Source organism: Populus euphratica, unplaced genomic scaffold, assembly GCF_000495115.2.
Source record: "Populus euphratica unplaced genomic scaffold, PopEup_1.0 scaffold812.1, whole genome shotgun sequence".
NCBI classification, from domain to species: domain Eukaryota; kingdom Viridiplantae; phylum Streptophyta; class Magnoliopsida; order Malpighiales; family Salicaceae; genus Populus; species Populus euphratica.
Genome location: NW_011500676.1, coordinates 23,146 through 41,625, shown reverse-complemented (window position 1 = coordinate 41,625; position 18,480 = coordinate 23,146). Strand labels below are relative to the sequence as shown.

The following is an 18,480-nucleotide window of genomic DNA, read 5'->3' as shown; positions in this document are numbered from 1 at the left end:
TTTAAAATACCATTAGTGGATCCTTTAACCTTGACATTTGTTTTTATCATTGTTTAATCCTCACATTAATCTTACATCTCAAAGTCCTTTTTAACTTCTTTTTGTTGTTGTTGTTTATAATTTATATAGTTAACCTCTCTATGTTTCGCCCCTAATCTTGCCGAGTAATTTATTATTTTGACATTTCTACACTTGGGAGAAAACATCAATTTTTTGGTCGTGTCACCAGACCAGTGTCGGCCCAGTCCAAAAAGTTTTTTTTACTAAAATCCTTTCAAATTTATTATTTTCCTGCATATTTTTCTATCAATGTTGTATAATATTGGTTTATATTTTATACTGTAAATATACAAATCTGTTATTAAAATACTTGATTTTCTCTGAAATATTAAAACAAAAAAAAAATATCTCGTTTACATACATACAACCAAGTATCTAACAAAAATCATATTGTATTTTTATACAATAAAAATTCAAAATTATGTCTTAACATGTATTTTCAGCTTTAATAACTAGTATATTTAGGATCACAGACTTATAATTAAGACATATTCTTGATATTAAAATGGTAGTTAGTTTTTCATTGATGTTAGAATAATTAGGTTTTACTTCATAAAATAAGAATCTTCTTACCGAGAAGAACTATTCTTAAAATTTTAGACAGAGCAAGAATTAGAAAATATGACAATTCTTTAGCTTTTATTAGACAATCAAACAATGCAGCTTACCTTAGGTAGGGTGTATTTAGGGTGTTAATACATTTTCTTTATATAACCAATTTCCGTACCTAATCTCTGAGACGAATTAAGATTTCTAATGACCAAAATACTAGGCAACGACTCTCATTCCTTCATTCCACTGATGAAAGACAAGATTTCCTAGCTCCCCTATTTTTCCGATTACTCAACATGAGAATTGACTTATTTTCTTAACGACACTGTATATGTGCGACATATAAGGTTGAAGAGATATAAGAGGCTTATTTTTAGTGACTAATAGAGAGAGGAAGAGGCATATGGATTTTTTGGAGGAAAAGAATCGAGCTACTAACTTCAACCAAAAAAAGAAGAATAAAAAGGAAAAAAATAAGGCAATTGTCACCGATTATAACCAACTAAAAGCAAAAATGATAGGTTTATTGATGTTGCTTCTTTGCCACCATAAGGAAGGAAATGTGAAGTTCATGGGTTGAAAATGGAAGAATGTTGGCTGATCGTATGAGAATGAGAGAATGGCCTAATTTTAAGTGGTATGTTGATTAGAGTTAGTTTAATGAATGGAACAAGAACTATTTATTGATGTTGGGTTCTTTAATGGCTTGTAGTGGCATGGGAGTTGGAGATGGACAATCTAGCTATGATGGCTAATGGTTGCTAGCAAGTGAGAGTTACTTATTTTGGTCAAGAGAAAGGGATGAAGTTTTGTGTTATTGGACAGTGAAAATGGGTTTCACGACATTACTAGTGGTTTATAGTTTTGAGGAGAGGATTGATTTTACGTATGTGGGTATGTGAGAGCTAGAGAGAAAATGTAGGAAATGGTTTTGGCTTTTTTTTAGGCCTCTCTAACTAATTTCTCCTTCCCTTTTATTTGTGATATTCTTTCATTATTTATAGGCAAAATAATTTTATATTTTCCCTCTTAATTGCTTGGTCCCCAAGTAATTTAAATCCTCTTTGATCCTTCCTTTTCTTTCTTTGCACTTTCAGTTTCATTGTCTATTTTTGTTTATTTTTATTTTTCTTATATTTTATTTTAAAAAAAGGCAATGTCAATGTTGACTTGGTGAGAAAAATTAATCAATAATTTTAAAATGAGGGCATTAATATATGAACGCATTGAAGACAAATTTTTTAATTGTGGTTTTTTTAGAGGATGTTGAAAATGTTGCAGAACATCAAAAATATGTTTTATAAATTTTTTTTTTTTGTTGTTCTTGGGTTTTTTTAAAAAAAATTAATAAAACGAGGTCAAAATTGAGTTATAACATAGACCTAATCGTAGAAAACTCTAAAAGGTGTAGGTTGTTTTTTACTATACACATACTCATTCTATCACATTTTGCTATGGATTTATTATTTTATTTTATTTTTATTTTGATCCTCAATTTGTTGACAAAGAACAAAAGAAATGGCTCCATAAACGAGTGATTGTTTCAAAGTTCTCACAAAAAATTCACTCTAATCCTCAAACTTCACATATTATATATATATTTGGTTCCTCAATATTTTCTCAATTTAATTTTGACATGAAAGTTCAATTATGTTATTTTTTTAATCTCTAGTTTGAAAGAAAATAAAGAGATCACCAAATTTTAGCAGTAAAGAGAAAAAAAATACTATTGACACGGATTCTTGCCAACAAAATAGTATATCTTTATATCAAATGATTTTATTTTATGAGGAGTTCAACTTATTTTTTTTTTTACTTTGAAAGTGCCTAGAAAAACATATCTAAGCTCGAGAAGATTTTAGGTTTCATATTCATTTTTTATTTCAAGATGGTTTTTGAATTTTTAAGGCTATGGATGGATTTATTAAGGCGGCTAAAGTGTTTTCTAAGTTTTTTAAGTAAAAGATATGTTGAAAATAATTTTTTAGATAAAAAAACTCATCACCCTCGATTTTTTAACTACCACAATAATTGGAATCTGAACAAAATTAGATGGCCTGTTGCTTCACCTATTTAAAAAAAAAGGTTGACGACCTCGCTTGCCATAAAAAGAAGGGTCCAGGTGCACGAGGCCTTATTAAATGGGTTAGGTGTGTTAACCTGACCTTTTCTTTTTTAAAATTTGTTTTCTATGCCTTTTTTATATTTTTTTCAAAATAATTTTTTAACTAATATCCTTTCTCTCTTTTATTTTTTTCATGTTGAAGTCTCTTTTTAAATAATAATTATTTTATAGTTATTTTGTATATATTTAATTTTTGAAGAGATTATTGTAATCCATCTATAATGTCATGTTTTATATTTTGTATAAATATAAAATATTTATTTTTGGATAATATTTCTAATATGTGTAACTTTACATAATATTTTTTTATTTTATTCAATTAATTTCATGTATGTTTATTTTTATTATCGTTTGATTAAATATAAATTTGATTTTGATAAATAAATTCATTAAATACAATTGAGTAAAAGACTTGTATTGTCAGGTCAAATATCTTAATCTTTATATATCTCTTTGTTTTTTTGTTTTTATCTTCATTTATCATTAATAATTTTTTTTCATTTATTAACACATATTGATATTAATTTATTTGATTAATTATATGTATAGACTTTTTAATTTACACTTAAAAAAATCTATGTAGAAAAATATGTCAAAAAAACCTATATATATATATATATATAAATTTTTTATGAAAAAAAGTATTTAATTTATAACAAAGTACGTACATATTTACACCGCGTTTGACAAGGAATACATATATGGATAAAATTATTACCAAGTTGTAGCAATATATTTGCCGGCCACACCTACGGACTCCGCGTTGTATATGTTTTCTTGAGAAAGAAGAATATCTACAAGCCGTCGCGACGTGCCATGAGGAGCATTGGAAGTCTATTTCTATGAGTAGCGACTGCTAAACGGCCAGAAGGGATCTACGCAGAATAAAACATGAGTGTGTGTGCGTGTGTGAATACAAATGCAGGCCTAACCTTCTAACAAATAAGAGTCAAGAAACGCGTCCTAGTAAATGGAATGGTCATTAAAATTGGCTTTCTGTCTCCGCCAGCGTTCATATATATATATATATATATATATATAGGGTTGAAGTTGTGACAAGAGATAAAATGGAAGTTAATTAGCGCCAAATGGATCCCCCCCGAATTTCTCAATTAGTTAATTAGAAAGTTCTCAATCAACTTTTTGCACAACGAGGAAAAAGAGGGGACGGTGCCAAATTCTTAATCTATAGTTTTACGTTGAATAGACTCCGTAACAGCAGATTTATTTTTTAAGAAATTAAAATAAAAAATTGGTGTTCATGAACATGACACTATTGTTTTAGATGGCAGTGGAACCCATATACATCATCACAATGCCTTTTGGCATATAAATAATTATAATTTACCCAAGTATTTGGCAAGAACATGATGTGGTCACAGGTTTCTTCTATCAACTTGAAACACAAGTACTGAAAAAGAATTAGAAATATTAATTAAAGAAATGAAAAGGCTTTCGAGTATAGCTAGTGTGATGCATCATCATCGTCTTATACACTACTATATATATATATATACATATACATATAGTCAAGGAATTAGTGAAAAGAGAGAGAAGGGCTATCCTATCATGTTCTTGCAAAAGCGAATATGCTTGGTCACGAAGAGAGCATCGTTTGTTTTGTCAGGATGCAGAAAGGATAATAAATAAAAATAATATTTTCTTATCCAACCCAACTCCGAGGCACCCTTACGCCTTTATAATTTGTGACCGTTCCTTACGTCCATCATTTTCAACCTTCTCTGGGTGAAAGCAAAAGCCCAACCACTCCTCTCTCTCTCTCATATTAAATAATATCCATGTCTTGACACCACAAAATTAACAAAAGCTAGAAAAACTGAACGGCCATTCAATGTTAGAACCAAGGAGAAAACAGAGAGTTTTGTGGATCCTCGTTAACTCAGAGATTCAATCTATTATTGAACAGCTACAATGACTAATCTTGTCTCTAAGCATAGGAGGAGTTATGAAACACGACAAGAAGTGAATCTAAAAACAAGGAGCCCTAACCCTAACAACTACTAGTAATGCTCCAACGGTTTCTTTCTTAAACGGAATGTCATTGACATTAAGTTTACATCGAGATATTCACGCGCCGGATAATCCTCGCATCTTTATAAATATATGCACTTGATGCTGCTGTTACTGCTATGAACCCAACTTTGGTGGTGGAAAGAGTAAAAATTGGTTATTTCTTTAAAGTTCAAGAAATAGCTCCTAAGCTCATTAAAAAAACATAACTTGAGGTGCTTTTTATGTCATCTTGATCATCAACATAATTATTGTTTGTGTATCCAATGAGCTTTTCATTCCCTCTATTCTTGCAGAATATCTCAAAATTGATTGTGTTTTTCACATATTTTAAAGCCCTTTTTACTACCAGCAAAGGAGAGTTTATAGGATGTTCTGTGTACCTATTAATCAAATTGACAATAAACATCAAATTGAGACGTGTGGCAATTAAATACATGAGACTTTTCATCATCTGCTTGTAGAGAGTACTTTCAACTTCAAATCCCTCTTTATCTTTCATGATTTTAAAGCTAGGAACCACCATATTGTGTATTGAGTTATACTAATCCATAAGTATACTTTTATTGATCGATAAAAATATAATATGTCCCTTATAACACTCCAATACCAAGGAAATATTTTAATCTTTCAAGGTTAGTCATGACAAACTCAATCATCATGGATTGCTTAAGTTGTTTGAACATCAATTGATCATTCCCAATAAAAATAAGGTCATTAACATAAAGAAACATAATTAAACGTTTATCTTCACCTATAGTTTTAATGAATAAAGTGTGCTCATAAAGATATTTGGTGAAGCCTACTTTAATGAAATATGCCTTAATGTAACTATACCAAACCCGGGGAGTATGTTTAAGTCTATACAAGGCCTTTTGAGTTGATAGACCTATTTATGCTCTTTTTGTTTATATCCTGGAAGTTGATCAACAAAGACCTCTTTATTAATTTTCCAGAGATAAAAACTAGAGTTAACAACATGAATTTCATCTCCATACATTTCCTTAAAGGGAAGTTGTAAACTTTTAGTATGACTAGCTAACAAGAATAAGGTGTATGACTAGCTCCATACATTTCCTTAAAGGGAAGTTGTAAAATTTTAGTATGACTAGCCAACAAGAATAAGGTGCAGCAAAGAATCCAAATAGATTAAATCCATATATGTATACAAACCAATATGCATGTTCTATGAATCCATTAAAAATTAATGATATATACTATTAAACAATTTCTAAGCTTCACCATTAATAGCGTGCATCATGACTCCATCCATCATAACATTGATGTCATGTCATATGTTTGACAGTTTTCATAGACATAAATAATATTTGCAACCTAAGAGTGATAGGAAAGTAATACAGGTTTTTATATGCGACTAATATCCTTTCTCTACCACTATTAGGTGCATACCAAGCATATTAAGAGTTTTGCACTTGATAAAATTTTCATATTCAATGTGGTATAACATGTAAAAGTTTATATACATATCAATTTTTTGGTATCCTAGCTCAAGAGGGTTTATCATGGATTTTATAGTATGGAAGTCATTTTTTGGTATATTCTCTTAAGGTAACATGTTTTTAGCCTATTTAATGATGCTATTATAACCAACCTCACTCAACTCATAATTTATTTTAATGGTAAATACTCATGTAATGATGGATAATTTATTATGAGTTATACAACCATTTTATAATAGTTCCTCAGAATCTTTTAAAATTTCAAAAACACCTAACTACATGTACATTTTATTCTCATTTAAAGAGATTTTATGTGAACCTTTACATTACTAACCTTGACCTATTCCTATTATGTTTATTATCATACCCTTATAAGAATTGCTATTGTCATTCACAAAACTATGCATATTGCTAGAATAAAAAGTTGAGTCAACTGCCTTTTTTAACATGGTTCCATAAAGAACATAGGTTTCTCTGTATGGATACCTACATATGTATTTTTTAATGAACTCTTTTTTAAGTAGATACATCATCACAATATTTTTATGGTGAAATTTTTTATTCTTACACTTCACATATGAACATCTAATTTCACTTACATTAATATTTTTTTATTTAAAAGTATAAAATTAATAAAACCCTCAACCCCTTGAAGATAATCTTATCTATACAACCCTTCAGATAAATCTTAATATAGTCAAGAAAGATCACTCATTGCATATAAAACCTATATAGAATAATATTGATTTTACCAATTCCATAAAAATTTAATTTTCCCTAAATTTTCAACTTCATAATAAAAAACAACAAAATGTGATTGGTACCCATTAAAGTAACCTATCATTTCTTCAGTTATAACACACTTAAATTATAAAATCAAACTCAATTTCATCAAATGATAATAAAATTCATTTTTTTTCAAAATCTCAAACAGTCCAAGCATAAAACTATTCATTAATTCAAAAAATTTCTCTAGAGGAAAAAAGTGTAAAACACTTAAATGTACAAACTAACTACAAATACTACAAAAAACTTCAATAAATTAAACTAAAAAAATAAATGGGTTACAAAAAATAGATGGGTTTACTTATTTTGTGTATTGAATCTTTACAAAAAATTCAACGATGAATGTTGACACTACGGTAAGTCAGGGTGGCCAAATTTATTAGAAAATAAGGTGACTGCTAGTGTTTTGTTTTTCAGAAGAAGAAGAAGAATTGAGGGGACTATCGGTTAAAATTTATTTATATTTTCTGATGAAAATATTTTTATTGACAATTTTATTTGTAAATCATGATGTGTGAACATGTAAATGAAATTTTTATTAAATTTTTAAATTTTAGAAATGAAATTTTTATTAAATTTTTAAATTTTTAACGACGCCAGGAATTATTAATAGAATACATAGCTAGGATGAAATTTGGATGAAATTTTTGTTATAGAATACATGGCTAGGATTATTATTTACTTTCTCCATGTCTTTTCCATCAATCAAGGAAATTATTTTATCTTACAACTTATTATTGTGAATCATTTAGCTTATGATTCTTTATTTCACCCATATATATAAATTCAGTAAATGCATGCATCTATATATTTAATACTTGTCTTTATCGTATTAAATTTATATTTTCAAACACATAGGAGTTACGGATACTGAACCCACCATGAAAAAAAATGCGTCGATTATAGGAAACCCAAAAATGTGGTCTCATGCATGATTCATGGTTGGAGTCAAGAGAGCACATTTATTTCGACGTAGGCATGAAAACAACATCTTTGTCTTCATATTTCATGTCCCTTGTATTTCGTCCACATTCAATTCATAACCTCCTTAGATGCTTCGCTAGCTATTTGCCTATGAATGTTTGCGTCCTTGTGTATTAGTGGACCACGACCATTTTTCTCTCCTCTCTCTTTATAATCATGAAAGGACCAGGACCTATTCGGTTATCGACGAGGCAGAGAGATTATTAATATCCAAATTGACGAGAATGATCATTGTTCCTCATTTGAATATGAAAATTGATGTGTTTTATAGTATTATGTTTGATGATCATGTTATGTTTAGAAACGAGATTTAATTAATATTTTTATAATTTTGAATTATTTTGATTGGAGATATTAAAAATAATTTTTGAAAAATAAAAAAATTATTTTAAAATATTTTTATATAAAAAACATTTTAAATTAAAATTACGGTGTAATCCAAAACAGCCACTCAAACGATGAACACGAACGTATTTTATGGAAGAGATAAAATCATACATAAACAATTAAATTTATTGAAAAACATCAAGAAAATCTAAACCCCACATTCTTCTTCTAAATGACCTTCCGTACCAACAATCTAACAATTAATTTGTAAACTTGTAGGGATTACACGACTTTGGGCGATGATCTTAAATGAGAACACATGCCTGATGTGACAGGTTCATTGGACGGGTATTAGCTCGGCTCCATATCCAATAGCTCCACAAGGACGAGCACGCTGCACGCCATCGTCTTGACTTTGTTCATATTTGAAAGAGGAAAGAACAATATTTATTAATTACTATATAGGCATTAACTGCGTGTCTCTGTTTCCGGCGGCAGGAAGGATAGTGAGGTATTATAACAGTTATTTTTTAAAATATAATTATATTAAAAATATTTTTTTTTATTTTAAAAATATTAGTTTTGATGTCAAGATAACAATCTAAAAAATAAAATAAAAATTTGAATTTATTTGTAAACGGGCATGGCTCGACAACCTAGACCTTCTTGCCCTTAGAGACAAGGCAACGACACAGGAGAAGCACATGAACACTCTGAGTCGACGGGGAGAGAACGATCATTCTGAGTCACAGGGATGGGATCAGCTGCTACAGCTAGCCTTGAACACGTGGCATCATCATGTATGTATGACGAAACTTCAAAACCCCAAAGTTTCTGGGACTTGTTGCTATATATTTTTCAATCAATTAGATAAGTTGTCTGCTTAACTCAATCATACCTGCCTAGGTTGATGGTGGGTGTTTTCATGCCATGCCTGATGATAATCTTTTTATATATTTAAAATAATATAAATTATATTTTAAAATTTTATTTAATGGTATAAATTATTAAGTTAAGATAATTTCTTTAATATAATATTATAGTTTTGATAATCAAGCGATTATGAATTTAAATTTTATTATTTTATTTATTTAATAAAAAATAAATATAAAATAATATATAATTGTATAAGTTTTAAACTAAAATAACTTTCACTTGAGGGAATATATTAGAGAATAATATAAATCATATTTTAATTTGAAAGGATAAGTTAAAATCATTTTTTTAATATAATATTATAATCTTAATAGAAAATTAAATATTTTTACTTGCATACGGTGGAGATGGGACATTGTTTGTCTCCACTTACCAATATCTTAATAATAAAACTATTACAATTTCAAATTTCATTACATATTAAATATTTTTACTTGTATATGATGGAGGTGGGATATTATTTATCTCCACTTACTAACATCTTAATAATAAAATTATTACAAGTTCAAATCTTATTACCTATATTTATTTGATAAAAAATAAATATAAAATAATATAAATATATAAAAGTTTTAAGTTCAACTGACTTTCATTTGAAAAAATATATTAAAAAATAATATAAATTATATTCTAAAACCTCATCTATTAATTTAAATTATTAAATTGAAATAATTATTTAATATTTTATCTTTTATTTACATGCATTTATGAGTCGTGATTCAAGTACTTTAGGCTTTGTATATACACGCACACACAACATTTTCAAAGAAACAAATGTAAATGGAATACATCTCCAAGTTGATATTCCAAGAGTTAATCTTTGACTTTATTGGAAATAGATATCAAATCATAAGAAAATTTATTTACACGTTATAATCAAACAACGCATGCGCGTGACAATAAACTAGAAAATAATTGACATTAACTAACATTGATTGCTGAATTATATGAAGATGGAAATCAGCAATGTCAATTTGCGTGATATGATATTCGATTAAAATATTGGCAATATTTTATAAAACCATTTTATGAATGGCTTTGTGGCTGTACAAATGGAAGAGGAAAGATACTGAGATGTAAAAAAAAAAAAAATCATATATATATATATATATAATACACACACACTTCAATATTAACATCATACACTACCACACAAGTATAGGTACAGCATCCATTTCTATATTTTGATTAAAGTATGTATAAATATCTCTAATGGATATTATTTTTTATATCTAGGGTTGAATAACAAAAAATATTCAGTTAATAAATATGTTAAACGTGGTAGATAAGGTATTAAAAATTGTATTTTTTCACTTAAAAAATAAGAAATATAAGCCGGGAATATCAGCGATCGTGGCTAATAAGTCCCACTGGCCAGAGACAGAGGAGTGCCTGCAAGGTGGGGAGTTTACGTTCTCAGCTTTGTTGGGTATTTGTCATCGACTGAACGGTGCATCCTAATTTGGAATGGTAAATCCAAAAATGCTGAGGTCCAAATTCCCAGGAAGCTGTGCTTCTAATATTTTCCCCTGCCCCTTTTATGGCCTCTTCTTCTGGAGACAGGGGCCACGTGGTTGTTAGTGATAGACAGATCATGGGTGCCGTGCGCCTTCTTTGTGTTCTCAGTGGCTGTACATTTCACTTCTGTTCCTGTCCCGGCAGCACCTCTTGTAATAACGGCTGGTTAATTAAAAAAACTCATTTTTATTTAAGTTGGGCAAGAAATAGCTATTTTTATTTTTTTAGAATATTCTATTATTTTTAAGCAAAACTTGTTTAATTCCATAATAATGGAACTAGAGCTAACTTGATAAAAAAAAATTTAAGGGACCAAATCCAATAGACAAAAAAAAAAGAAAAAAAGGAGAGAGAGGGAGAATATATATATATATATATATAATGAGACATTAAAAACATATTAGAGCTCTAATGACAGATCTTTAGTTCCATAAAAAAAATATTAACAAGATGAATTTATAAGCACAAAATAAAGTTACTTTGAAGCTAGATATGAGCCACATACATGGTATAAAAATAAAAATATATGTACTTATTAGCACATATACCACATGCTTCATATTAAAAAAGAAAAAAGTGTGAAACACACAGCTATATATATCTACATATCTCAAGGTCCACATGCCAACCAATTTAAACCATGCTTGTTTAATAGTATTTTGAAAAAATAAAACAAATGATTTCTGATGGTCTTATTTCATTATCTTCCTATTAGTCACATTTTATGAAACTAGTTATTTACCAAACAAAATTAATTGTTTTTAATAATTTCTTTTCCTCAATTTCTTTTTATTTTTATGAGATGACAAACAAAAAAGATTAAAGTTAATAATGTCCCATAGATATACTCAAGCATCCATTACCAAAATCCTTTCTTAACATGCATGCAGTCCAACATACATTAAAAGGCAAAATTTGTTTCCCTCAAACATGAATCTAAAGAAACAACATCAAGATACAAAGCCAAGTCTATGCATGCATGCATGCATGTATGTTTTGTTTACCAAATTCTAAGAATCCGACCCTCAAAAGCATCCTTCCTCGTGAAAGATAAGTTAAAAATGGAGGCAGGTTAGCAGGTCGTGTGAATGTCACAAACTTAACATACTTTTGACTTAATTGTCCACAGCCTACACGTAAGCCAATTTTTCATCATCATCAATTCTTCCATGTGTCATGCTACGGAGGACCTCCTTTGTATCCTCCCCAAAATTTGTCTTGGGTACAAGTTGAATCATTAAAGAAGTTGTCAAATTCAAATTTAAACAATTTCATTGATAAGACATTTTATTTTCATATTAATAATTTCTCATTTTATTGATTAAATTCATAGCACCTCTCCCCCGAAATATATACATAACTATCAATGATTTCCCTTAAAATATTGAATAAAAAAGGGTAAAATATGTAGTTATATTATTTTTTTAAAAATTATTTTTTATATCAATATATTAAAATAATCTAAAATCATTAAATAAATATTAATTTAAAATAAAAAATAAAAAAATTAAATTTTTAAAAAACACTTTTAACATATAAAAACAAGGACTTTACAACAGGAGAAATGCCTCATTTTTATTAATCATGGTACATGTAAATAATAAATATTTATATCTATGATAGAATACTATTAAATTCATTCTATAAAAAGAAAAAGAAAAAGAAAGCATTTAAAGCACCTCAAGCAATAATTAAAAAAAAAAAAAAGCGATACATTGCTGCCTAAAGATTCCGTTAACGGTTAATCTATCACCACCCCCCTCTTCTCTAAACTGCTTTTTTTTTAACCCCTCTCTCAACAGTTTTCACCACCCACCAAAACAGTTGAGCATATTTACATCTGTATCCAACAACAGATACTAGGAATTGCCACTGCCAACACTCTCCATCCACCACATCTCTGCTATGAGTAGTATCGGTTCACAACCCATCAACCACCACTCTGATGCTACTTGGCAGCCAATCTACGCGGCCACGGCTATCAGAATCGGTATCAGGCTCGAGCTGGACAATCATGGATTCATTGGCACGCGTGGGTAGCCGTAATTTGAGCTGGCGTAAGCTTGGAACCAATACGTTGTCGGTCCATCCTTCTAAGCCTGTTTGGCTTAACCATAACCCACCAGTTATTTTTTCCAATGCTTCGTCTTGGATTTCAATCGGCACCTGATTGTTGAAGATGGTCGAAAACTTCTTGGTTATATAATTGGAGATGTCACGTCTAATGGAGCTGAAATCTGCAGGTTTGAAGACAATGTGATCGTCTACTGAATTGAGTAGCTCTTTAGAGATCGATGAAGTTGCAGAAGTCAACAATCTGTTATTAAGGACATGTTCATCTTCGTGATCAACTGTAAGATCACTTGAATTGTGCGAGCCATCTGCTTTGTCACCCCCTGCATCAGCAGCTTCATTCAGATCGAATGCTAGTGCTGGTCCCAAGTCCGTCCTTGGCCTTGCCGACCTCTCTTCATCATGAAGCCAGTTGGCTCGGCGCTTTGCTCCTCTCTCAGAAAGGGTTAGCTTTAATTGCCAGCCTCCACTTGCCAAACTCGCAAGCTTCTTTTCATCCACCGAATTGCTGTTAGATAGGAATTTGGGATTGTCTGGTAAGCGATTTGCAGTCAGAATGAAGATAACATTACCAAGACTGATTTCACGGCCAAGGGAATCTGCAATACGACCTCTCTCCATGGCCCGCTTTATGCTCCCTCTAACAAGCATGTCCGCTTCATCAATATCCTCAAGTACGATTACTGAGAATGGGTTCCTTCTAACTGCCTCTGCTATTCGATCGAGCACAGTTTTACCACGGAAACTCAATACAGATTCCCCATCTTCACGCCGTGAACCAAGACAAACCATTATTGGATTGGTCACACAAACAAGTTCTGAAAGAGCTGATGCCATCTTCTTCTTGCCAGCCCTGTCAGGACCAGTGAACAATAGCCAAATGTCACCCTTTGATCCAGTACCCCGACTTTTTCCATGACCCAATTTGCATTGTGTCACTGTAGCAGCCACTGCAGATGCAGCATCTCGTTGCCACCAAACCTTTTCCAGAAGACCCTTGAGGAGCTTCTTGAAGGAGTCGGTGTCTAATTTGCTGAGAAGTTTACTGCTCGGCAATTCGAACAAATTGGATAGTGGCTCAGAAGGAACACAGCTTAAAAAGTCCTCGGTGTGCTCTTCATGTTCTTTTTCAGGAGTGGTCTCAACAACCTTCAGTCTACCAAGAACTAGGTCTGTTCTCACAGGGCTTCCAGGCTGAGTGGTTGCCTGTCCAGCTGGTTGGCTGGGCAACAAATTTGGGTCGAGCACAAGGGTTCCACTCAGCTTTTTATTTAAGCTTAATTTGGGCTGGAAAGGTTGATGAGGAAGCAGGTTTTGATTATACATGCTTGTCATTGAGAGAGCTGGTTGAGTAATTCTTTCAGGTCCAAGATTAGGTTGATGATAAGCAGGATGAAGGTGCAAGCATGTATTGTGCCATTTCTTCTGCAACTCCTGTTTCTTTTGCTTGAACATCAGTTCTTGATCCTTAGTCTGCACAATAACAACAAAGACAATATTAATTTCCTTGTTGGACTTTCATTTTTAGCACTTTGATGGGAAAGAAGAATCTTAATCGGGCCGGTGTGAGTTTGTAGTTTGCTCGGAGGTTTGAGCAGAACTTACCACTGTCTGATCAGATGTCTTGACATCACCATCTTGGGACTTTGCATTTCTCAACCATTGTGGCAGTGGAGGCTGAGCTGCTTCAGATTTGATTTCTGAAGATTTCTCAGCCTCCTTGGGTACAAGTGTTGCAAGCTCTTGCTCATAATTCTGCATGCAACTAGGGCAACAACTCATTATTCGAGCAGGATCCAAGTTCTCAGAGAGACGCCTTGGTGGAGGAAGTGTAACAGTTGGAAAACCCTTCAGTGGTGATAAAGATTCAACTGAACTGCTGAGGATTCCACTGGTTCCAAGCCTACACAGCAACAGGTATGAAAACGAGTTAGCTATAACAAAGTAATAGAAAGAAGAACTAAGAGCTCAAAGAAATGAATCACCAAAGCATGAGTTAATTACAATTATTTTCTGGACAACGAGAATAGAAGGAAAAAAATCCTTCAACGAATTGAAGTTTCTATTCATTAAGCCAAGGGCAATTCAGATGTCAGAATACACCATAAACTCTACAATTAAGGAACGTTCTGAACTGACAAAATCCAAATGGTTGATCAGAACACAGATACAAGGAGTATTTTCGGAAAGTCTAGATATCAAAAAATCTGTAAATCGGCAATTCCCGATGCCATCAGGCATTGAAGATGTAAAAACATCCCCAGTTTTCCACTAAACCCTCTGGCTAAAGCATAAGCTAAGCTAATGACAAAAAAGGTATAGTTCCCAAAATAGCAAAAACAACATACATACCGATGAAACGTCCCTGGAAGAGGTGCTCTAGCAGCAATGGGTACTGCCTGCAGATCCCAATCATTTTCCATTGAAGGATGATAGACTTGACACCTCAAGTATGTCTCACAAGTAGCAGTCCCAATCAACCAAACCTTTCCACCACCACTCCCTTCTCCAAACCTCCCCAAAAGCTTCCTCATCTCCGCCACAGCCGACCGCCCAACATCTGAAATAATCTGCTGCTGCTGAACCCCACCAGAACCTGTTAAGCTCACTAGCTGCTCAACAAGCCATTTTAAATCTCCCAGATCAAGAATCACCCCACCACAATCCAAATTTCTTATCCGGGTCTCAATCAATGCCCCTAATTCCACAATCTTTGCCGCTATCTGTGCTTTATCTAGAAAGCCTTTCTCTAAATGAATCACCTGAACATTCTTTAACGGCCCATCTCCTACTTCTTTATTCTCTATTCTCTTCAAAACCTCCTTCACTACCATCTGTGGCTCCAACTCACCTACCAAAACAGGATTCCTCCTCTTGCTCTTCAACAAAATATCAATAACCTTCTTAACCTCCTCGTTTCTTTGTGCACCAGATTGACCGACACTCCCTTGTTGCAATCTTGGGTTCACGTACAAATTCCTATTAGTGACAGGAGCAGGGACGGCCACAGCCCCTGGAGCACGAAACCCCAATCCAATCCCAGAATTAGCAGCAGAATTGGAATTCGTAGAAGCATTCAAAGATTGCTCGATTGTTGCCTTGACAGCTGGACTTGAAAAGCTAGCTTCCCTCATAACTCTACTAACACTTGGATCATCAAGAATTGATATAATCAACTGCTCCAGCTCAACTTTGACAGCCAAAAGTGGTTGTTGCTGCTGTTCAGGGCACCCTCTTCGCTGATGAGCCTGAGCACGCTTTAGCGCAGCCATTAAGGCATTGGAGATTGGAGGGTCAAGGCCAGGACTGAGGTTCTGCGCGGTAGGGAGGCGTTCAAGGGCAACACTAAAACAGAGCTCGAGAGCTCTGCACTGAAGAGGATGTGAAGAATTAGGGTGTGATTTGATGCATGCCTGACGGAGGAAACCGGATGGGGAACCTAATAGTGTAGCCGCAACATGAAGTGGTGTGGTCTGGCCATGGTTACGGCGGCTTGCTTCGGCTATCGAGTGGTTTAGTACACTCGCAGCCTCTGGTGTCAGGGTTTGCTGGATCGTGCTAAGACCAGCTCTCATTTCTTGAACAGAAGAAACAAATCTTTATCAATATCTCTCAATTGAAATGAGTTCAAAGAGCCTTTCTTTTTTCGGTTTTCAGGAGGTGGGGGGATATAATAGTTACAGGACAACAAGAGCGGTTCGGTTCTCTCTCAAAATGGACAAATTTGGCTTATATTTCAGGTGGAGAAGAAGGGACGAGGAAATTATCAAAACAATCAGAGAAAGAAAGAAAGGCTCTCTCTCCCCCCCTGTCTTTACCGTCTTTTTTCTTTTTCAAAAAAAAAAGTATTCTTCTTTATCCTCCTTCGACCACCACTGCTTCTTCTTCTTCTTCTTCTTGTTCTCCTCCTCCTATGGGAGGATCTATCTATCTATCTATTAATCGGGCCATCTTTTTTCGTTTTCTTTCCTAGTTTCTCCTTTCCCTGCTTACACTTTTGTTCTCTCCTTTCCTCACTTTTTCACACACATAAAAGGCTTATATTATAAGAGAATTCAACGCAAAAAGGAAAAGATCAGATCCTCTCCTTCACAAGAGCCCTTCTCTCTCTTACTCGCTAACTTTTCTCTATCTCTATCCATCCGATCATCATCATCATGATTCAATAACCAAAATATCCCCTCTAATAAAAATACCCAACAATGTTAAATGGTAAAAATAAAATAAAATATATATAGAGAGAGCGTTTAAATAATAATAATAATGGTTCCTAAAGGAATATATTTAAATAATAGAATAATAAATAAACAAAGAAGACCCACCAAGGAAAGGGAAGGAAAGTAGGGGTGGTAGTAAATTAGTTATAAAGGGCCATGAATTCTTTTTTGTTTTTATCGTGTAAAAGAGAGACAGAGAGAAAGAAGAAGGAAGGAATTTCTGAAAAAATGAAAGAGAGAGAGAGAGAGGCAGTAGGGACTAGGGATGTACTATCAGTTTGCAAAGATTTCTGGAAAATGCTTTCTGGGCAGAGTATTCTGCCCCTCCTTTTTAGTGCTTCTGTCACCTTTTTTTTTATTTACTCAAACATCAACAAGTGTTTTTTTAATCAATTTTAATTTAAATAACATGTGTTCTTGTCCTTGCAAAAAAAAAATCATTTTCTTTTTTCTAAAAAAAAACCGGTCTGATAATCCTTATTTATTTCTGAATTCTACTCTATTTTTATTTTTAAGCGTAATGTTTCTGAAAAAAACACTTCTTGTATATTAATGTTCTAAAATATAAATTTTTATATTTAAATATAAATTTTTTATATAAAAAAACATGAGCAAGGAGCTTTATATGGAAAAACGCTCCCTTGATGATTATAATATATTTATTTTTATGTTTTAAAAATATTTTAAAAAAATTAAAAAGAATTTATTTTTTATTTATTTTAAATTAATATATTTTTAATGTTTCTAAATCATTTTATGATATATTAATATTAAAAATATTTTATAAAAATAAAAAAATATCATTAATATATATTTTAATATAAAATATTATTTAATATACTACACTGTGAAACAGGTATATCAGATTACTTTAACTTCACTTTTATCACCCTAATCTCTCTCTCTCTCTCTCTCCCCCTCTCTGTAGATTGACTGCTTTTTTTTTTTTCTTTTTTTTATCTCTATTTTGTTTCTTATATATTAGATTGAATCATGGGACTGAACATCATCTCACACTAATCCTAGAGCGCGTTGAGACACGCTCCGGAGACCAATAACGAAACATGAGTTGAATCCGAAGTGGTTGTAGCTCACGGGGAGTGAAGTGTAGTGAGATTGGGAGCGGAAAGCTATCTCAACTTTCTAACTTTATTTGCCTTTCAACCAATCTTATGCTTTTCACACGCATCCGCTGCAAAGGCATCGCACGGCTTCCACCTTTTCATACTTACAAAAGTCTATTTAACTTTTACCGATGTCTCCCTTTCTTTTTCTAACCACTTTTGTTCTTTCTCTTTTTCGGGAGCACACCTTCATAATAATTTATTTATCCGAGCACACCCATGATTCTCTAGCTTAAGTAAGATGGTGTTTTTTTTATAAATATTTTTTAAAAATATATTAAAATAAT

At 32.3% G+C, this 18,480-nt stretch overlaps 1 protein-coding gene across 1 annotated transcript; it reads right to left on the bottom strand.

Moving 5' to 3' along the window:
- Nucleotides 1-12,333: 12,333 nt before the first annotated feature.
- LOC105115935 (uncharacterized) lies at nt 12,334-17,060 on the bottom strand. Its single transcript, XM_011013022.1, has 3 exons — nt 15,205-17,060; nt 14,458-14,755; nt 12,334-14,325 (listed from the first exon to the last, which is right to left on the bottom strand). The coding sequence occupies exons 1-3, from the start codon at nt 16,425-16,427 to the stop codon at nt 12,700-12,702; spliced, it is 3,147 nt and encodes a 1,048-aa protein (XP_011011324.1). The 5' UTR covers nt 16,428-17,060; the 3' UTR covers nt 12,334-12,699.
- Between the last annotated feature and the right edge of the window lie 1,420 nt (nt 17,061-18,480).

Bases quoted from the DNA above. Each gene is read 5' to 3' on its own strand.
- LOC105115935 (XM_011013022.1), bottom strand. From the start codon at position 16,427: ATGAGAGCTGGTCTTAGCACGATCCAGCAAACCCTGACACCAGAGGCT. The intron at 14,756-15,204 runs GTATGTATGTTG...GTTGCTGTGTAG, and splicing joins CTTCCAGGGACGTTTCATCG to GCTTGGAACCAGTGGAATCC. The intron at 14,326-14,457 runs GTAAGTTCTGCT...GTTATTGTGCAG, and splicing joins AGACATCTGATCAGACAGTG to ACTAAGGATCAAGAACTGAT.